At 45.5% G+C, this 22,409-nt stretch overlaps 1 protein-coding gene across 2 annotated transcripts; it reads right to left on the bottom strand.

Annotated features, from left to right (window-relative positions):
* Positions 1-13,676: 13,676 nt before the first annotated feature.
* Positions 13,677-21,045, bottom strand: LOC123135407 (ubiquitin-like domain-containing protein CIP73). 2 transcript variants are annotated; one of them, XM_044554473.1, is made up of 18 exons: positions 20,819-21,045; positions 20,372-20,508; positions 20,055-20,172; positions 19,496-19,591; positions 18,871-18,917; positions 18,678-18,728; positions 18,514-18,579; positions 18,293-18,433; positions 18,145-18,214; positions 17,897-18,054; positions 17,303-17,467; positions 17,150-17,221; positions 16,949-17,066; positions 15,785-16,363; positions 15,401-15,687; positions 14,617-15,207; positions 14,226-14,381; positions 13,677-14,019 (listed from the first exon to the last, which is right to left on the bottom strand). In XM_044554473.1, the coding sequence occupies exons 2-18, from the start codon at positions 20,504-20,506 to the stop codon at positions 13,945-13,947; spliced, it is 2,925 nt and encodes a 974-aa protein (XP_044410408.1). In that variant the 5' UTR covers positions 20,507-20,508; positions 20,819-21,045; the 3' UTR covers positions 13,677-13,944. The 2 variants fall into 2 exon arrangements, with proteins under 2 accessions (XP_044410408.1, XP_044410409.1); XM_044554474.1 differs by lacking the exon at positions 18,678-18,728.
* Positions 21,046-22,409: the final 1,364 nt, after the last annotated feature.

Below are 22,409 nucleotides of genomic sequence, written 5' to 3'. Positions count from 1 at the left end.
TACACCCTCCGCTCCCAAATATTTGTCTTTCTAGAGATTTCAACAAGTGACTACATACGAAGCAAAATAAGTGAATCTACATTTTAAAATATGTCTACATACATCTGTACGTTGTAGTCCATTTAAAATGTCTAGAAAGACAAATATCTGGGAACGGAGAGAGTAGAACTGAAAAGCTATTGAGCTGAAATAACCCCACCAGTGGCGGGTGACATGTCTGCCATTATTGACAAGTTATCAGTGGCAGGACATAAGTGGCGGGCCACTCTAGAGGCCTCGCCGAGGCCTCGCCCGCCGATGTTAGGCTTTTACCGCTCGATGCTACAGTGCAATCCTACAGTGGTGATACTAGACCCCCCCAAGTTTCAAACGGGTTCCCTGAATTGCCTAACCATGGTTTCAAATATGTCGCAGCCTATTCGCTAGAAAATTTAATAGGTTTTTGGTTTTCATAATACATATTTGAGATCCCCCAGATCTAAATCTTCAGTTTGGACGTTTAGAGGTCAAAGTGGAATAATGTCCACTTGCCCGGGTATTGTAACTCGTCAAAACTTCGTTAAGGCCAAAACATTGACATGCTAATTTTCTACTCCCTCCTTCCTCAAAATAAGTATCTCAATTTTGTACTAACTTTACTATAAAGTTATATTAGGCTTGAGACACTTATTTTGGGATGGAGGAAGTAGTTTGTCACTCCTCCGCAGATCTACTTCTGTATGTAACATGCATATGATTGGCGCAAGTGGTATATCTGCTATAATATGAATTAAGTACGTATGTGCAAATACGGCGAAGGCGACTGGTAAGATGCATGCGTATGCATTGCCATATGTGAAGATGGATGTACAGTTAGGACTCTTTAGTAGTGACATAGCTAGTTGTTGCTTATGTTGTTGAACTGGATCAGTCCGCAATTGCCTTTGTTTTGTAAATTTGTACTTCCTCCATTTCATAATACCACAGGATTTTGTTAAAACGGAGACGTAAGACAACGAGATCAAAACATCTAGGTACATGCAAGGAGTGGATAACAATGACACAAACACAACAAAGATGATACTATATTTGGCGAAGAAAACCACTCCCTCCGTCCGGTAATGTAAGACTTTCTTACACTAATGTAGTGTCAAAAACGTCTTACAGGGCGGAGGGAGTAGTTAGCCGGTTGATCAGGCACTGACACAGTCCCTCTTGCAGCGGGTCGTGCAGTCGTTCGCGCACATCTCGATGAAGTCGTTGATGAGTTCGCGGCACCGCTGACGGGATAAGGAGCAGGCGGCGCATTGCCACTTGCACCTAGCGTCCTAGCGATGCAGCCCGGGTCCGGTGCTTGGGAGTTGACGTTGTGGCTGCAGGTAGAGCTGCAGTTGGTGCAAATCTCGCATGGCGTCATCCCCGCCGTCGCTGGCCATCCCAGCAGCACGACCACCGTACCTGCACGGCTACCGCAGTTGCACTTGATGAATCCATTACAAGAGAAGAAGAGGACTAGGTGTATCCGTGTCTGTGATGTGTGGATATACTGGTGTCCTCTATCTTAAACGGCGCCATGCATATGCACGTTACCACTTGCAAGTCGTCGGGTCCTAGTACCTCTGTCCGAAAATACTTGTCATCAAAATGGACAAAAAGGAATGCATCTAGAACTAAAATACATCTAGATACATCTCCTTTTATTCATTTTGATGACAAGTATTTCCGGACGGAGGGCGTACTTCATATATTGGCAACATGCATCATGCATGGACGTTTCAAAAGTTGACTTGGAAAGGAGTATCCAGATCATCACATTACTTTTAACTAGCACCGTAACCCACAATAGTACTCTTCACCATATTAAGCCATTACGATCTACTGGGATTTCGCCCAGTTCAAATTGTTAGTCGGGTGCATTTTATCGGGGAACTAGCCAAACACCACCTTTGCTGAGTTTTTTTTTCACTGGGCAAAGAAACTTTGTCGTGTTCCTATTTGTTTGTACTAGGCACATAAACCGTTGCCGACTTCCTTTTATTTTGAATTGGGCAAAGAAGTCCTTGTCGAGTTTTTTTTTTTGCACCGAGCAAAGAAATATTGACCGAGTTCCTTTTTTTTGCACTCGGTAAACATTTCTTTTTCCTTTTAAAATTTTCTTGTCCTTTCTCTCTGCCGAGAGAAGTATCCAGATCATCACATCAATTACTTTGAACTAGCACAGCGTCTGAAGGCGGGAAGGCTTGGGGGTCCGACTTGGTCGGCGGTGAGTCCAGGGGAGCTGGGGGCTCCCCTCCTTGTCTTCCGTTAGTGTCGTCGGTGGTAGGGAGTCTCCTCTCCAAACCATAGTTGGGCATGCATGGGGTGCCACCTAAGAGCTGGACCCCTCACAGGTTCTCAACATCGCCAAGGGCGTTGGATTAGTTGCTAGGCGGATCACATATTCATCTCTTCCCCTCGTCTGGTGCCACCGGGGAGCTTGTACCTTGCCCAGCAGTGTCAAGCGGGGCGGTGATATCTAGATCTGACCATCCCTGGGTGGGAACAAGGTTGGGGGTTGTCCATGTGTGGAGAAGGAGGCGCCTTCCATCCCGTTTCTTGGGGGCATGGATGCAGGAGTGGATGTCCATCAGTGGCATTGAGGCTAATGGCGGTGTGCGTCAACCATGTGAGTGGAGGGTGCACGGTGGAAGGTGGTCCTGGCGAAGCAGTCATGGCGGTGGTGGCCTAGCCCTTTCTAGATATGGAGGTACCGGTTCAATGTGTTGTTCCCTTGCCATGGTGGATTGGTGGCTTGTTCCTGCGGCGTGGTGGGTAGGTGGGGGAAGGCAAGGACGACAAGCAAAAACATGGCGTCTCATAGAGAATGGTGGCGATGGCTCTGGGTGTCGCATTCCTCTTGGCGTGTCGCCTTGTTGGTGGTCTGCCTCCCCTTCGATACTCAGGGTGAAAACCATCGTCTGTTTCGACAGACTCGATAGCGGCGACGCATGGCGTTGTTACCTTCTTAAGGGCGTCGTTGATGAGGGTGTGTTGTTATCGGTCATGGCGTCGCATCTCATGTGCTTGTCCTTGGCGGCACTCTAGCGGCCTTCGGTAGTGCACTCTTATGAGTCATTCGCATCCTCGGTGTATTTTGTAATGTTTTTCTATTTTGAGTAGATTTTTATTATTTTACTCAACACCATATATATCCTTTGGCCATGCACTTCATTTATAAAGCGGGGTAGAAACCTGTTTTGAGAATCTAGATTGAAATGATTACTCGTACATTGTGTGTGGCGAGAATCGGATTGCTTGACTACAACTTCACAGAACAACTTAATTTGTACATAATGTTTGATTTTCCTAACACGAGCCAAGGTTTGATGCAGATTGCTCAAGTAAATCGGGTAGCCTCCTGGGATTAACCGTTGACTGCCTGCTAGCTTCTCTCGCCAACTCAATGAACTCGTCTAAGACTTAGTCAAGTGTAAGACACGACACAATTGTATTTAACCTATGGGCCAACATCTAGAATCTCTCTCTCTCTCTCTCTCTCATACACACACACACAGCTACCTCTTTCTTTGAAGTGTGACCACTCCATCTCCTCTCCATGTAATTAACTACAACATCATGCGATGAAAAGGGGATCTAGCCAAAAATATTCAAGTAATTAAACATGTACGTGAAAAATGGACCCGGTCAAGTGATGAAAATTCAATGAGTTGCTAGTACCCTCTGATCTCGATCTTCAGTTCTGACCTTTGCTAAGCCCAATGCGTTGACATCCTATATACTACTACTTCAAGTGGCTTGTAACTCCTCTGCAAGTCAACTTATGTGGTGTAAGTGGAATCTTGAGTGACATGCATGAAATTTAGTACGTATGTGTACCACAACTACAAATACGGCCAAGCTGACCGGGTAAGAGTAGTAGGACCAACATGCACGCATGCATGCATATGCATACCATCAATGAAGATGTGTATATATAAAATTATAGATAGACGGCATCTAGATGTCTAATAGTACTAGTGAGTGATAGTTTGCTAGCCTATAAAGAGATGGTTTCCTCCATCATACAGACATCGTCTCTAGCCTTCATTCTTTTCTTGTCTTGTTCCACAACCTCCTTGCAACTAATGGCTTCGCCAAGTAGTTCTGCTGTCTTGGCCATGATGGTGGTCGTGCTGTTGGGAATGGGATGCCCGGCCGCGGCGACCATAGCATGCAGCGACTGCGCGTCGCAGTGCAGCTTGTCGTGCAGCGCCAGCAACTTCCCATGCAGCAGCGACTGCAGCCCGGTCCCGGCGTGCATGAAGCAGTGCAAGGACACGGGCGTCCCCAAGTGTGTGGCCGCCTGCTCACGTATCTGCTACAGGAGCTGCCCGGGCGAGTGCAACTGCTCTGATGCCTGCGACTCCTGCTACCGCATCGTCGACACCGGGTGCAAAAGGAACTGCACCAATTCGCATCTGTGCAACGCCTGCAAGGACAACTACTCCCGTCAGTGCAACGCCTGCTGCATCTCCTACTGCAACAAAAACTGTGCCTGATTAGTTAAGTTTAATGTCTAGCTTCGTCGAATGGTGCAAGGAGTGCATCTAGGAATATGTGCCTGATATCTCCTTTCCTAGTTACTTTCTTGTCAACAACAAGATGTCAGATGTCATGTGTGCCTGTGTTATCTTCGCTGGGTCATCAGCTCGGTGTGGATCATCGTTGCTTTTTTTTAAACTCCACCAATACATAGCTTCAGTCTTTTATGACTTTGCTCAATGTCGGTGTGATCCTTTGTGTGTGTTGGTGTCGGCTTTGTGCATCTTAACTATGCAGAGACCGGATGTGTACCATTGTGTTTGTATCCTCTTGATGCTTCATTTTGAGTTAATAAAATCCACCCTTTTTGGGAAAAAATATGTTGACCAATCTATTGAACACACTGTCTTTGCTAATTTGGAGAATAATGGAATTAATAAACATGAAATATATTTGTATTCCTTGCGCAAATGCATGTGAAATCAGTAAATCCAAATCCTTCGCATTCTCCAACCCAAATCTTAGTCTTACACATTTTCATCCAAAATGGTCTAAATCCACCAATAATCCAAAATTCATATCTACTATATCTAAATAACTAGCCCCTGCTACTAGGAATTCTCTCACTTCTCCTTGAGCCACGTCACCAAAATTAGTTTATCCGTTGGAGATACTAGATCAGTCTATAATAGCCATCGGATCTATACAATGAGAGCCACTTCACCACCCATATGTAGTAACCGATGCATGCATGCAGATGCATGTAGTAACTGATGCCTAAAGGGTGTTTTATAATCAAGAAAAAAAAAGGACGCATGCATGCAGCTCGTACTCCAGTGCTGCATCAAAGAAAGTCGCGCATACATGCATATTTTGTTTCATTTTTGTCCAATTTTGCACACATAGAGATGTATATTTATTGAAAAATACTGATAAACAAATTATCTTGCTCCAAAAGAAACCACAATGACGCTAGCTAGGTTGATTCGTTCCGTGCAGTTTTTATTTCATAGAATCTCCCGCAGCAACTCGCGGGGCATTTGTCTAGTGTTCCTTGACATCCTGACTAAATATTTGATTACCAGGCGAGAACATGTGTTTTAATGGATTACAAGTTTGTCAAAATATAGGATGGATGAATCAATGCAAAGTTCAACTAGATATATACATGCGGCCTCAACAATCATGTCGGGCACAAAATTAAAGTAGACAAAATCTAGCCAAATAAGTTGATACTGATCATGCTTGTGACTCCTTGATGCATAGGAAAAGTGGAGAAAAGCATAGGAATAGGAATTTTTTTTCCTTGGTGGCACTTTTCATCCATTTTATTCATAGGATTGGCACATAGAAAAAATAGAGGAAATCTTCCTCTTGGTTGAGTTTTCATAAAGGAAAAATAAATTAATTTTACAATATATTCTAACCTCCTTGTGCATTTTTATGCACGACGAACAAGGTAAAGGCCATGAGTTGTGTATAATAACGGAAGCGGAGTTTGTGAACTCGAGCACACTGGCGCTCGTTATCTGCCCCGTTCGGTACTGCGTCGTGATTCGTTGCATTGAATGCGCGTGACGGGCCCGTGTTCGACTAGGAATTTGGAAATTGAGATATACACAGCGGTGCAGACTTGTCAGGTGGGACAGGGGCGTCCCGGACGTTGGTATGCCGTCAACTGATCGGAGCAGAGCCGTGGCTCGAGACGTCGACGCTGTCCTGATCCATGGTTCAGAAATGATGCTTTCCGGTAAGTCTGAGAGCGGTCGAGTAAATGCATGGATGGGTAGCTGGTAGCGGTTGTCTCCTCCTGCCTCACGAGCGCTGAGCTTTCCTTTCTGAAGAGCGGCGATCCGGCGGAGCGACCGTGTGCGAGGAGGCAACTACCGCTGCCAGAGAAGATGGAGTTCTTGATGCAGCCGATTAGCAGGTACAAATCTGTTCGGATTTGTGTGTTACTGCTGGGCATTCCTGAAGATCTAATCTGGGAGAATTTTTTTTGGGGGGCGGCGGCCGATATGCAGGACTGTACTAGATGTGAACGACAGCGAGATACCCTTGGAGCCCCTCCACTATCTGGTAATGGCGCCGCCTGGTGGCGAGCTGACGGCCATGTCGGCATCGAGCGCCGACGCCCAGATCAATGCGGCTGAAGTGGCGCCAGAAGCGCCCCGTGTAGATACAGCTCAACCATCTGAGCAATTTATAGAGGACCCAAAAAGTCCAGGATGCACAAGAAGGTATCATTTTCGTGTTAAAATTTCAGTATGAGAACGCTCTGGTTTGTGGCGTTCGGCTACTTGGTCGTAATGTGCTTATCCAAAAGGTTAATAATTTCAAGTCTTACCATGCAACACTAGGCTAGTCTGTTTTCCTGTAAGCTGCGCCTGTGCATGTGTACAAGATCAACCCGTCTGAAATTACTTTGATGCCGTGATTTGTTCCTCTAGCAGCAAAAGTTACTACATGTAATCAAATTAATATGTATCGTATGAAAAGATTAGCATTGTATTTTTTGCTGCTGTTTAAAGCCGTGCATTTGTTGTGATACAGAGTTAGCTGATGGTCTAACCAAGACTGTGTTGATATATGTTACGCCTGCAGAGTGAGGATTGGCGCTGCTGAACCAGGCAGGAAGGCATGCCCGAACATAATTTCAGCAATGGAGATATCAATCCGTGGTTTCGCTGAATACCCGGGTGATAAACTGATAATGTCATTGTGCCTAAACTAGGGACAAGCTTTGATACGTTGGGTGAAGCATATGATTTTTTACAATTTGTATTCATGGGAGAAAGGCTTTGGCATAAGGTACTGATAGAGCAGGCTAAACGTGCAGAGGACTGAATGCATGCAAGAGACAGTCTGCGGGTGTTTGTTATGTTTCCCTACTTGCATGAATGCAGAATGTTGTGCTAGCTCTCTGATTTAAATGTTGCGGCACATGTTTCCTTTTTTCCGTATAGGCAGGCAGGGGTTCTTCTCGGCTTCCTACGACTACAACACCGTCAAGTCTGGGCACCATCGCCTCCATGGAGTCTCTGCTCCTCCTTGTAGTATATTGATCGTGGTTATCGGGAGCCTCGTCCACCGCCTCAGCACTTATCACCTTCCAGTCCTCGCCCGACGAAGACCCAGACTCGTCGTCGTCCCCCCCCCCCCCCCCCCCCCCCCCCCCCCCCCCCCCCCCGGTGATATGGTTATCTATGTATGGGTCATTATCTATGTTAGTTTCAGACTATTCGTAGCTATGAGTCAGTATTTATGTATGAGACATGCTTCATGTATGTGTTACTATCGCACTTGCTTCTATCTGATCAGGAGACATATATTGTTTTATGTATGCGAGAGACATGTTACCATTAATTTGCATTTTTATTCCAGTTACATTTTCAAAGAGACTACAACCAATAATTAAGATACAAGTAAATCTGAATTAAACGGTGCGGCTGAACTTAATAAATACATCTTACATACTACAAAATGAAATTAAGATAGAACATAATGCCCTACAATAATACAGTACAAACTAATAATGCAAGTACATCTGAATCAAACGGTAGAACTGGAATACAACTTACATACTACATGAAGTCATCATCATCATCCTCCGTTGATGCAACCCTCTTGCCCTTCGATAATGCGGTCCTCTTGCCATCCGTCGATGCAGAACTCTTGCCCTTTGAGGATGCAGAACTCTTTCCCTTGGACGATGTAGAACGCTTGCCCTTCGACGATGCAGATCACGGAAGCGGCGGCATGAAGATATCATCTTCGTCCTTACTCTCCTCAGTCCATAAAATGGATTCTTTGTTGCAGTCTTTCTGAAAGTTTCACTCTTCGGCTCCACTATCTTTTTCCACCTTTCATGCAACCTAAGAAGTTTTTTACGTACCTCCTCATAGGTCCTTTTAGGCCACCCAGACCTATGTAATTCGTGAGCCAACTCATTCATTATGGTGTCACTACCGGTGAGTTCGTCCATGGAACTATCCTATTGTCCATCCTGAAATCGGTAGCTAGCCTCAGAAGAGTCCTGCTCATCCCAGGGTGAAAACTACGATCGAAAGGATAATGGGACATCTCGACTACACTACACTGGAATGCTTACCCACCTCCATCTGAAGGGGGTTTTATAGGTAGAGAGGAGAAAATGGCGGGAAGGAACGACTGCAGTATGGCGGGAAAGGGTTGGCGGGAACATCTGGCGGGAAGGGGTTGGCGGGAAACGGGTGGCGGGAAAGAGTTGGCGGCAAAATATTGAGGAAAAAGGGTTGCGCGAAAATATATATTTTCAATGTCTAAGATGGGCAATGGTTGCACAATATTTATATGCCAAAATTTAAAAAAAAATACATTTCGGCCTAACTTAAGCCGAAGAGTGGAGCCATGCAACTTCGGCCAACCATTAACGGGAAAAGATGGGCCCAAGGGACTTTTCGGCCTACTCCTGACCAAAAAGGACTTTTCGGCCTACTGCTGACCAAAAAGGTCTTTTCGGCCTAGGTACGTACCTCTTCGGCCATGGCATGGCCGAAAAGTCCATTTCGGCCAAGGGGCGGACGAAAACACCCTTTTCGGCCCACGCGTGGCCGACGGGGTGCTAGTTTTGATTTTTCTCCATTGCATGCTATAGTTTCCGAATTTGCTCTAAAATACGTCATAGTTTTGAAAAAAATCTGGAGGAAACTTGGCGGAGGAAGGTGGCCATGTTGCTAGGATGAGATGGTGATTTGGAGGTGGGGTGGGTATCTAGGTATGGTGGTGGTGGGGTTGGTGTAGGCAGCGACAGCGGATGGATGGCGTGGGCACGAACCTAAAGTTTCATTCCACCAAAACAAATATAGAACGTGGGTGGGTATTGCTCACCTAATATATTTATGATGAGTATTGACACTGTAGGTATAGCCCTAAAACATATAAGGAGTGGGATAGCTACTAATTCGTCGGAGAGTCAAAAGTATGTTTTCGTAGGTTATAGGAATTGGTGGTCGGATATTTAGTGCCATTGTTATTATCTTATATAGTCTATTATTGTCAGTGTAACACGATTCAAATACGGGTCGCACCTCCATTGGCACATAGTGACCTTAATGAATAAAAGTGACATCGAAATGTCCTACGTGCGTCACTTGGTTAACCATCACACAAAAATGTGTTGTGCTCTATTAAATCCATGGTGGTTTTTAATGAAGTGCCATGTCATATCTCCCGGCGCAAGAATCATGTTGCGGTTTTCCATGCCATACACAAGGTAAGTGATGGTTGTTCAACCTTGATGCTCAAGATAAATAATGCTGTTTCCATGCCATGCACAACGTAAGTGGTGGTTGTTCAATCAAGCGGCTCAAACTATATATATGACGTGATTCCTAATCTAGCATGATACATTTATGCGTTCAATTTGCAACACTGGACACAAAGTGGATGCCCTGATTTCTTTACTGTGGCACAACATATACTCTGCCAGGTGACGAAACTCAACTAGCTTTTCCCTTTGCAGATTTGGATAGTGGCAGATCTGGCATTGGCCCTGCAATAGGGAGGAGAGAAGCCACCAACCAAGAGGGGGCCTCTAGCCATTCAATGAGAAACAAAAATATTGCGGAAGACAAAAAAACCAGAAAAATGATAGCATTGACTAACTGTTTTCCGACAGTACATCGATTTACAAAATGCTTGACTAGTTGTTTTCCAACAGTACATCGATTTACAAAATGATGTCATTGGATGCATCAAAAAATGTTGGTGATGTAAACTAAGACTTAAGGGACATGGAGATATTCTAGTTATTTCAGGGTGAAAAGCTCGAACACTTTATCAACTCAAATTGCGGGCAGCAGTTGCAGAAGAGAACGACCTTTTCTTTTTGAACACAAGAAGAGGACGAGCTTACGAGCTTACTATCAAAATGAGCTTAAGCAATCAGTACATGGATCGGGCCATGTTTTGGGTTTATTTCTTAAGCTGTCACTACTTGGGTCGGCCCATGTTTTGGCCAGGCTTGCCGTCTCCTTTTTACCACGTACTCCTATACATACTCGGATTTGCCTATGAGAAAAATACGGACGCATACTCGGATTAATTGGGCTCCCGTATCCGACTTCCGCACGCGTATCCGCCTCTCCCACCAATATAAATACCAGCGACTACACACGAGCCACCGAAAATACCAGAGAGTAAATTCCCTATTTCCTCTTTGGCGTCGATCACACCGGGACTGCTCGCCGGCGCCACGACGAACCCGGAGATGACTCACCCGGCGGAGGAGCAGACGCGGCGCATGCCCCCCGGCGACCTCGCCGGGACGCATGAGAGGCCTCGGGACCTCGAACTCGCCGCTCGGCAGCTGGACCAAACCAGGCGGGAGCAGATGCTTTCCATGGCGAAGAAGTTCGCCGCCATCAAGGCCCAAGCCGTCGACGCTCAGACCTCGCGCGCCGTCACCGGCGCCAAGACGGTGAAGCGGGAGAGGAAGGGCTTGATCACTGCCATTGTCATGCTCATCTTGGCCTTGATCCTCCTGCGGCTTGGGTTCGGTGTCAGATCCACGTTAAGGGTGTGTAGCCAGTTGGATAGATGGTTTTCGGCCAAAACCAACAAAAACAAGTAAATAATTACATGTATACATCTATGTGATATTACAAGATGTAGAGATACTTGACATCACAGGTTTATAGTTCTGGAGCTACTTGTTGGATTATCTAGGTTTTGTCCTAAATATCCATAATGCCCGATCGACCCTGCCATGTATCAGATGATCGGCAACAAAAAACTATATATTCTTTGTTGTTCTTTTGTCACATGTATTTTAGTGTAGTAACAGATGGGAAGTGCATGGCCGAGTATTTTTTGTTTCTTGAGGGATTGGCTGACCTGTAATGTTAAAAATGTCGTACACATTATTGTTGGAATATGCCCACGCATGCTACTGCTCCCGGCTAACTTCCCACGACCGGATAGCTCGGCGTCTAACTACACGCGCACTCCGTGCGCCTTACGTGCACTTGCACGTCCTGCATGCAAGGGATAACCCAGCCATGCCGTTGTACTCTCACCGGACTCTGCGTAGTCTCTCTCTTGTAAACCTGTACTTATAGCCCTTGAGGCAGATCAATACAATCACGGTGAGATTTACAGTACTCAACTATTATTTTGCACCAATATATCTATATTTTATGTTCAATTATTGATTGATCAAATTATCGAAAGACGTTTGGGATGGTCAATTGCGGAAAGAACACACTAGTACTAAGCTGCAACAGAAGTGAGCAGAGAGGGTTTGAGAAGACGAGCAGCACAAATTACGCAAAGGAAGCAACTTAATCAATCGCTAAAATTTCAAAAGAAACACACCTTCCTGGCCTCACTCACCCCGACCTGAAAATCTGAAGATCAATCGTGGTAGAAATGAACCTGCTATGATTGAGGAGCGTTCACGTTTCTAAAGAGATTTAAGCTCCAATTAAACAACGCTTTGTACCTGCCCTTTGAGACCCAAGCTCCAGAGGCTCAAGATAATGTCTAATGCTAGTAGACCAGAGGAGAGTGGGGCCACACCTACCGGCATCGAACACTCGACAGGGGCTTGAAGAATTGTCGGTGGAAACCAGGTTTCTGAGGTGCCACAGATCCGAGAAGACAAGCACACAATTACATCCACTACATCCACAGTCAACAACTACATCCACAGTCAACAACTACATCCACAGTCAGGAGACACAATTACATCCACAAGTCATGAGTTCTGTATATATGTTTTCACCACATTGTCAACCACGCTGCCTGAAATGTACCACCCACTTGACCGACCGACCGATCCCGGACCACGCATCACGACTGCGTCTTGGCCTCGGATTCGGACTCCACCCTCTCGCCGACTTGCTCCAGCAGAAGCTTCATGTACTCCTGACAAAATCAGCAATTTGGAACACAATCATACGATCTCGAGGTAGATCACCTTGTACTTGATACTCCATCGCAATAATATAATCAAGTAGGGCGTAGGGAGGCAGACTTAGGAAGATTCTCGGCCAAACCCAACAAAAACAAGTAAAATTTCATGTATAAATTTAGGAAGTAGTATAAGATTTAGAGATACTTGACATCACAGGTTTATAGTTCTGGCGCTACTTGTTGGATTGATTTAGGTTTTGTCCTAAATATCCATGATGCCCGACCATGCCAGTGTATCGGAGAATCGGCGACGGAAAACTATGCATTCTTTGTTGTTCGTTTGTCATATTCGTATTTTAATGTAACAGATTGGAAGTGCATGGCCCACTATTTTTTTTTCTTGAGGAATTGGATGACTTGTAATGTTAAGAAGCATTATTTTGCACCAAATAAAAATATATTTTGTGTTCAACTATTAGTTGATCAAAATACCAAAAGATGTTTTGAATGGTGGTATGATTGTGGGAAGAACACACTAGTAATAAGCTGCAACAGAACTGAGCAGAGAGGGTGAGAAGAAGAGCAGCACAAATTGCATAGCCGGGCAAACGAAGCAACTTAATCAATTGCTAAAATTGCAAAAGAAACACACGTTCCTGGCCTCACTCACCTCGACCTGAAAATCTGAAAATTGTATAAATGAACCATCTATGATTGAGGAGCCTTCTTGGTTGTAAAGAGATTTAAGCTCCAAATTAGCAACACTTTGTACCTGCCCTTTGAGACCGGTGTGTCACCCAACCCAAGATCATGTCTAAATGTAGTGGACCAGAGCAGAGTGAGGCCGCACCTACCGGCATCGAACACTTGACAGGGCTTGAAGAATGCCGGTAGAAATCGGGTTTCTGTGGTGCCACGGATCCAACAAGAACACTTGACAGGGCTTGAAGAATTGCCGGTAGAAATCGGGTTTCTGTGGTGCCACGGATCCATGAAGACAAGCACACAATCTTCCTCGAGGAGTGCTTTCGACATGCACGAATCTGGTCGTGGCCAAAATCCATGATTGAAACCTCTCCAAGGCTGGCTATAGAAGGGAGGAGCAAGCAGAGGAAGGAAGGAGAGGTCTTTGCGACGCTCCCTGCACTCCTATTTGATACACCAACCGAACCTGAGTGATGTTTCTCCGCTCTGTCGTGCTGCTGCCGTAAGAAAACATTGTCCTACTAACGGATTTCAACATTGTCGTGCTCAACAGCGAAAAATCCAAGTCCAGCATAAATCGCAATGACCAACAATTAAATGTCGAAATGTCGTCGGTAGCACAGACAGACGATCCAGGTATACGGTTCCCCAAAGCTAGCTAGCTATGTGCATGTCACTAGCAAAATTCGATGACAACAGACAACAACTACATCCACAGTCAGGAGACACAATTACATCCACAAGTCATGAGTTCTGTATATATGTTTTCACCACATTGTCAACCACGCCGCGCCTGAAATGTACCGCCCACTTGACCGACCGGACCGACTCCCGGGCCACGCTTCACGACTGCGTCTTGGCCTCGGATTCGGACTCCACCCTCTCGCCGACTTGCTCCAGCAGAAGCTTCATGTACTCCTGAAAAAACCAGCAGCTTTTGTTACCAACTAATGGTGGAACCACACAGGGGGAAGAATCCCCCTCATAACAAACTCATGTATCCAGCGGACGACATATTATGTGTGTAATGTAATCTCAAGTCTAGCATTCACCGACAATTGCATTTTATATGGTTAACTAAACATTATGTAATATAAACTATATAGAGGTTGTAGGGAACATACATCAGCGAGCTCTGGGTCACTGGCAAGCTCTTCAAGCATGACCTCGATGCTCTCGTCGTTGCCATAAGCCTGGGCAGCGGTCTCAAGGACAGCACCAAAGATATCCTCAGGGGCATCACGTTGCTCGATGCGTTGGCATGCTTCTTGGAGATCCATCTGTCCAAGAAACAACAAACATGAGCGATGTTTTATGTTACAAGATCAAAGATTCTAGTATTTCACGCTGATCAAAAAATGGGTTTCACACGTTCAGGCAACATAAATATTTCTTGTTCCAACAAACATTTTTCACCTCTCCGAATTGATGGCTGGTTTCCAAACATGGCATATTCAGGTAAAAATACAAACTGACCTACCAACTTTAGTCTTTTTGTTAAACAGGATGGCGTACCTGAGAGCTTCTCCCACCTGCGGCGCCGCTCACTTCCCTGTCATTCTGTCGAGGCTGCACATCCGTACCAGCACGACGAGGTGAAGCTCCACCAAGAACTTGTGACACAACAGGCATCATCTGCTGCATCATACTGGACAAGTCAAAGCCACCTTGGCCCCCCCTCTGTGGCACATCCACATTTTGCACCATACTGCTCAAGGTGTCCATCACTGCACGGTTCTGTGTCAGATCTTCCATGATGTTCCTCACATCAGCTGGTGAATCCATCCCTGTTTGAGCAGCTACATTTGACATCAGATTGCTGAACATCGGGTTGTTGAGAACACTTGATAGCATACTGCCGAGGTCAACTTGCCCTTCACCACCCGGTCTTCTCAGAGGCATTCCAGCAGCAGACCGAGGAGTTGAAGATGGGGCTTGAGAAGCCGTAACACTGCCGCTGCTCGCATTAGCGCCTCTCGAAACAAGAGCTTGCAGAGCCTGCTGTCCCCTCAGAACAGCTTCCTGGCTTCTAGGGACAGAAGAGGTGTTAACGGCTTCCCCAGAATCGCTGCTAGTCCCAGATAGCTTTGTTGCTCTGCTACGTCTCTGCAAGTGTAGTTAACATAATCAATGACATTGTTCTCTCAAATAAAAATCTATGGCACTGCAGCTAACAACAACAAATTACAAGCACTAGGACAACATGCAGGAAATCATTGTTGACAAAAAAAATGCAAACTGAGCAATAAAGTTTGTGAGACTGTAGTAGGACTAAGAACCAGGAACATATTAGTATTACCTTGGGCTGCAGGCCACCACCAAGACCAAGTGGCCCAGACCCACCACTAGCAGCAGGTTTAGTAGACTCTCCGGTTTCTCCATCTGACGGCTTGCTCTTCAGTTCAGAATTTTCTGCCGGCATGCCCAAAGGAACATCACCTGTAAGTGTGCCTGTCATCTGTCCTCCTAAGCTGGCTGCTGCCGATTCCCCCGAGCGTTGTTGACTGCTATCAACATCGGAGACACTCACAGTACTGATGTCTTGTGGTGTCAAACTGGGACCGGATGTATTTGAAGGCACAGTGCCTAAATAGAGCAATAACAACAGAAACAGGAACGGTGAACGACTCGGTACAATTATGCCTAGAGGGGAAAGAATCCAGGTTACTTCAAAAAGAAATACCTGCACCAGTTGCATCAGACTGCATGTTCACTGAAGTTTGCCCATGATGAGAACCCGGCAGCTCATTTTGTGATTGTGTATTTCCTGATGTCACAGAGCTCACGGTGCCAGCTCCATTGTTTGTGGTTGGGGGGTGAGGCCCCTGGGCTGCTGGGTTCAGCACAGCTGATGTAAGTGAAGCCAATGCCTGCGGGTTTGCAGCCAGTGCATTGGCTACCTGTGCAGATATCTGTGCTATCATAGCAGAAACAGCACTGCCTGAAGAAGCTTGTGGAACAACATATGCCGAATTCGGTTGAGATCCGTTGCCCACGGCAGTCTCAGAACCTTGAGGACCAGTTGACTGGTTAGGTGCTGCCACTTGGCTTCTCATTTGAACAGGAAGGATAACACCAACTGAGGACCTCCCTGGAAAGGCCGGAATAGCTGCAAGTCCTGTAACAACTGTTCGTGGTGGCAATCCACGTGTAGCCGACGGGTTGCCTCCTTGAGGTCTTTCTGCATTTTGGCTTTCCCCGTTGGCAGTGGTTGCAGAAGCAGTGGTTGAACCACCAGATGGACCACTTGTTGCAGAAGCACCTAGTATACAGGACAAAAAGAAGAGTCAGGGGAGATCAAAATGTGACAAGCACTCATTGCAACTTCAAAATTAAAGGTCCCTTATTTAATATATGAGACAAATCTTTTGCCTCCGTTTGAAAAAAAAATTAAGGTCACATTTCATCTTATACTATCTAATTGCTATCCAAGAGACACAAAATAGAACAGTAAACACGGAACACGGTATCTCAATGTGGTCCCATGCTGCATGTGCTCCCCCACCGAGTGCATCAAATGTCAAGAACACAAATGACATTTGGAAGCCAATTTTTTTTATCAGTTGTTATATGTCCACGTATCTGTCAACCACAAGGTTTAGAAACATATCTACTTCCTCATATTAGGACACCATTTATGATGCACCTAACACCTATAAACTCAGACAAATTAATAACCACAGAGACAATTTAGATGCTGTTTTGATGTTCTCAATGCGAGGGGGGGCGTAAACATAGATAATAATACACCATAAGAAGGTCACCTGTTTGCACATTAACCCACTTATATATTTAAAAAATCCATAAAGCAAAAAATCTAAATAGTGCTTGCACTGGGAGACCTTACCAGCATGAATATTGACACCATTTGCTCGAGAAGGATCAACAATACCAAATGGACCAGAGACACCAAAAACTGGCGGTATGCTAGAAACTCCAAAATGAGGGGCGCTCTGGAAAGACGGCTGCGCAATGAAATAACGTGTTATTGTTACTGGAGTTGCAGAACACATCAAAACCAACACCAAGAAGCATCACAATACATCACCTGAACCATGATTGGACTTGGTCCTGTAGGGGTTATATAAACAGCAGGCCCGGCATTTACAAAAGCATTAATCTGCAAAATCAACAAGCTTTCAGAATACTTAAACCATGTGAATCACTTGTGTGATAGTGAAATTTGTAGAAAAATGCATACAGGAGATGGTCCCATTCTAAGCGTCATCATTGTCCGTCCAAGCTCAAAAAGCATAGCCCCCAAATGCTGCATCGCTACTCCCAACTGTGCCGACTCATTCTGGATCTGGCTTCGCACAGATGTATCAGCAGTGGCAGCATCTCTCTGAATATGTTGTGCAAGATGCTGAAACAAAAATAAGGCGAATGCAGGTCACAAATAAGTCCACACAAAAGTTCACACTTATCTCTTTGGTTGTCTAGAAATTATTTGAGAGAAACAGACACAAAACTGCATCATAGCAACTGCATAATCAGTTGCCAAAAAACAAATCATGAAATTCTAACACCAGAAAAAGCATCAACAGTCCTATGAGCGTTGTGTTAATAGAGTAAGGAAGGGCAAATTTCAAATGTTCAGTTTATATATAGATCTCCATAGCATTGTCTATAAAAGTACTCAAATGGTAACACTTGCTTAGAGAGCATTGGCTTGGAGACTACAATAGAAGGGAAAATAGTTATGAAATATACTATGTTACTATCTCTGTCAAAGGTCAACCATTGCAAAGGTCAGAAGCTCAGAATACAACTACAAGAGGGGAAAGTAACATACAGAAAGCGCAGAAGAAGCACTGCCGCCAAGAAGTTGTTGGGCCCTTTCAACAACTGACGCCAGCACCTCAGGACTTGGAAAGCTTTGGTTCAAGTAAGCATCATCTGTCGCTGATGTTGGTGGTTCCTGAGCATTTGAGTCCGCGGATGGTGGAACGCCTTCATTTTCATATATCAAAAAAGAATTGCATATATATTAGTGCTATTGACAACCAACAAATAAACCAGCTGCAAAAAGAATTACCATACCATTGTTCTGCAATACTTGGTCCATGCGATTGATATACTCCAACAGGGTCGTCATGGAATCAGGAACAACCTATGATCAATGCTAAAGTTAGATGAATGAAAGACAGATGGCAAAAGATGAGGAAGAAAATGATAACAGTATATTAACCATGTTGCGAGGAATAGCGCCGGAAGGTGGAAGCTGTGACACATGAATTTGATGATTGAGAATTGAGAACCCAGGTGGTGCCTGGCCTGGCTGAGTTCTTCCATTATTGGCCCCATCTGGTGGGGGGTGGTTTAATGGCACCTAATTAAGCAACCACAGAGAAGTTAAACATTAATGTATATCAGCAACCCTGGATAGGCCTATTAAGGAAACCTCATTACCGAGAACGTAGCATTTGCCACACCACCAGGCATCCCAAGGAAGTTACCAAGAATATCCCGAACAGTCTGAACATAACAGAAGAGAGGAATTATACCAATGGGCAAGTGAAGCAAGCGATCATCTGACAGAAAAATTATACAGAATGCTAGAGCAAAGCATATACCGCAGGAATGTCATTTATCACCCCCTCGGAAACCATAACATCTATAGTTTCCTAGAAGAGAATAAATAACAACTATTTAAGAATTATAATCGATGTTCAACCATTGCTAAATGGTAGGCAGAGTAACAAATTTTCAAATAAAAAAGAAAATATAATCAATGTTAACCGTTACAAAAAAATGGTAGATGCATACCCTGGACATGTAATCTCCCAGCATTGCTCCATTTCCGGCACCACTAGCTGCAGCCACGACAAAAATGTAAAAGGTTCATAAGTCCCAGTCCCAGCATACTGTCATCCAATCATACTATGCTATACTAAAGATCATGATAAATGAATCGAATTCGGCAACAACCAATTACATCTGAAATGAGCAAAGGTACAGAAAATATAATCAGATAGCAGAAACGATCTGCACAAGCATATAACCGTCAACAGTGCCTCCGCAACACATATACCAGAGAACTAAAGCAACACATATACCAGAGGACTAATAGAGACCTCTTTCAGTTTAAATAGCCTGAAAACTCCCATATGGCTCTTTACATCCACAGCTAGCTAGAACTATTTTCAGCCCCCTTTTGTTAAAAAGTGTCCATTACGGAATGTGCAATGCATATACTGCAGTTTGTATGCAAATGGAGAACATGACATTTGGGAGGTTGATGCAGACTTAATTTTAGCTCCCATAATGCTGAAACAGGGTAAGGCACACCATGTATGTATACTAAATCATGACAGCATATCAAAAATAATTGTTGTGGTCAGGACTCAGGGTTGATAATATAGGCTTCAGAGCAACAGCATATCTGACTTACCATTAGCATTGGGGTTTGCTTCAGGAGTCTCAGAGGAATGTTGGCCCTCAGCTGTGCGTCGAGCCACCAAATGCAATGTATATCCATCTTCCAAATCTTTAGATTGTCAAGGATACATATATATGACAAGAGTTGTGACCAGGGAAATCAATACAATCCATGGATAAACGTGGCAGGAAAACAACTTAAAACGCATCCATCGAAGCGTCAGATGAACAGGTGTACGAATGGCAGGTCACAAGAAAAACAAAATTTTACAATGACAAACCATGCTGTGAATGATAGAAACCAATAATATAATCAACGACAACCTCCTATTATTCCACGTAATCTTCAGTATAATCTACAGTTCCGGCGGTTACTAGTGCAAACAACTCGACTTAATAAATGCATGCCAAAAGCTTGCAATGATATGAGGTTCTGGTTCGTATTTCTAAGCAACTTCAACACGACAAAAACTTCGGTATGACTCATCAAGGTAATAACTGATGTGGAGATACAGATGGTTCAATAATAAAACTTTGTAGCCTCGACAGGAAACGCAAAAACAAAAGGATACGGTATTCTGACAAGAGGTGGTCATCCTTTAAGACCCTTCCCCTAAAAATCAGCCGCTGCTGCTCCACGGGAATCCCGGCGACATCTACTATCTTCTCCTTTAGGTTCAGAACAGTCTCCTGAGGAAAACAAAATTGGCAGTTAGATAATCAGAAAACATTGCACATAATAATATCACTATAAACAGAACTACTTCAGAATACAGGGATTGACAATTAGCAGGGAGTTGAGCACAAACAGGACTATAGCATTGCTACCACTTCTAGGGTAGTTCAGGGCACCGACAGAACCGAACTAGAAAAGCTATGGCATGATTACATTCTTGTCGACGCGGAGCTTGTGCACTTGCGACTCCAGGGTTTTGATGTTGATCTCGATGGTGGCGGGTTCCGGGCCATCTGCGCCATCCCTCGCCGTCGAACTCCCGGCACCACCGGCACCGTCGTCAGCCATCCCTGCAGCCACAGAAAACCGATTAAGGATCACTCAGGCGCCATACAAAGTAAATACAGGGCATGTAAAATGGCAAGGCAGGGGTCGTCGCTCGCCCTGCTCGGAGTTCTCCCTAGGGTTACCAACTCCGCCCTTAGAACAAGATCCCCGCGGAGGAACCACCGGGGGAAAAATCGGGCCTTTTGCTTGCTCCGGCGGGGACCCGGAGGAACCGCCGCCCGGCATTTCGGGGCGCCGCCCGGGGGCGGATCTAGACGGCGTGCCGCCGCATGAAGTTCGTCTAGGGTTCGACTAATCGCACGGCGCGCGTACCTCAGAAACCGACGGCCAAGATCGCGGACGGCGGGGCGGGGGGTTCGACACAGCACGGCGGGAGGGGCGAGCGCGACGGCGCCAAACGGGGACGGCGGCGTGGGGGGCGGAGGGGGCACGGCGGCGGCGCTAGGGCACGGCGGCGGGATTCAGAGGGGAGGGGAGAGGGGAGGAGGAGAGAAAAGGCGATGGATTTTGTTTTGACTCTGGCGACGAGTGTGAAGACTCGTCCTTGGGATGGTCTTCTGCCTTCGCCTTGCCTTGGGCGCCGCTCCTTCTAGAACACTCCAGGGGCTTCCCGGAGTGGCATTTTTTGGGCAAAAAATAAGTCTTTTTATGCATAACCTTGTAGAGTACCTGAATTTATATGGAAAATTAGGTCCATGACATTTTATTTATACATGAGTTTGTGAAAATAGGTTTATAATCTTTTTACAAACGATGATAGCGCGTCTTGTATGTCTTTCGGCCATGGCTGATGTTTGCTCCAGCTCTGGAGGCGGGGGCCGGTACGCTGTTTTTGTTTCTGGCGGTGCTTTTTCTCCGGAAGGTTATGGTTTGCGGTTGTGTGGAGTCGTTTCCTTTTCCTTTCTTCTATCTCCTAAATCATTAGATTGGTGGCAGACATGGACTAGAGGGGGAAGGAGGCGGCTGAGGTAGGGGAAAGGAGGAGCGAGGCTACACCATTGACGAATGGCATGGAAGGAAGGGTCATCGGATGGTTTGAGCTACCCGTCACGCCACCCCGAAGCAAGGTGGGGGTGGGGCGCGGTGATGGTGGATTCTTGTGCGTTAGTATGGGGACCATGCAGTAAGGCGGCTATATATAATGTTTAAGCGGCGATGGGGAGGTAGGGGGTCATAATGAGAAGGGGTTGGCGGGAAAGAGGTTGATCGAGGGTGGGTGAGGTCGCACGTAACATAGGCCAAGGTGGGGCATGCAATCCTCGAGGAGAGGAGAAATTTATACGAAAAAGGGGACCCTGGTTAGGTCCAAGTCCAATAGTCCACGCATATTATGTGCACAAGTTAAGAATCCATGGTCGCTTGTGAAACAAGTTGACTTTTTTGCGATGCCTCCTAAGAATTGCATCTGTCCAACTTTTCACAATAGTAGCAACATTCACTTTGTCGGTGCCAGCCATGGCCGGTCTTGGTCATCGACGGGATGCCCTGGCGGGCACGTGGTACAGTGGCTTGCGTTGTTGTGGCAGCTCGAGCAGTATCTTCCGCCACGTGTTAAAGTCATTCTCCACGTGTCCTTTAGGGATCTGGTTGCAATTTATTCTCCTTTGAAGGTCACGATGTAATACGAGCTGTACAAATCCAGTAACAAAAGGCGAAGGGGGCTACGAGCGCTCACAGTGATTAGCAACTCTCCGCCGCCCGATTGGTTCCCTTGATGCGTTTCTGACCCTTGGATCTCGCTCCTAGACAATCTGGGCCGCCGGATGGAGCCCGTGACACTATTGCAATGAACAGTTTAGCTATCCACCGAAAATATCTCGTGCCACTGCTGTTATTCTCGTGCTCTGTCGAGGGTATTTTCATAATTTTGATATGAGGTATATAAGCCAACGCCCATGCGTTT

The sequence above is a fragment of the Triticum aestivum genome, chromosome 6B (genome assembly GCF_018294505.1).
Source record: "Triticum aestivum cultivar Chinese Spring chromosome 6B, IWGSC CS RefSeq v2.1, whole genome shotgun sequence".
NCBI classification, from domain to species: domain Eukaryota; kingdom Viridiplantae; phylum Streptophyta; class Magnoliopsida; order Poales; family Poaceae; genus Triticum; species Triticum aestivum.
The sequence above is the reverse complement of the archived record's forward strand: the minus strand, read 5'-3'. Positions and strand labels throughout refer to the sequence as shown.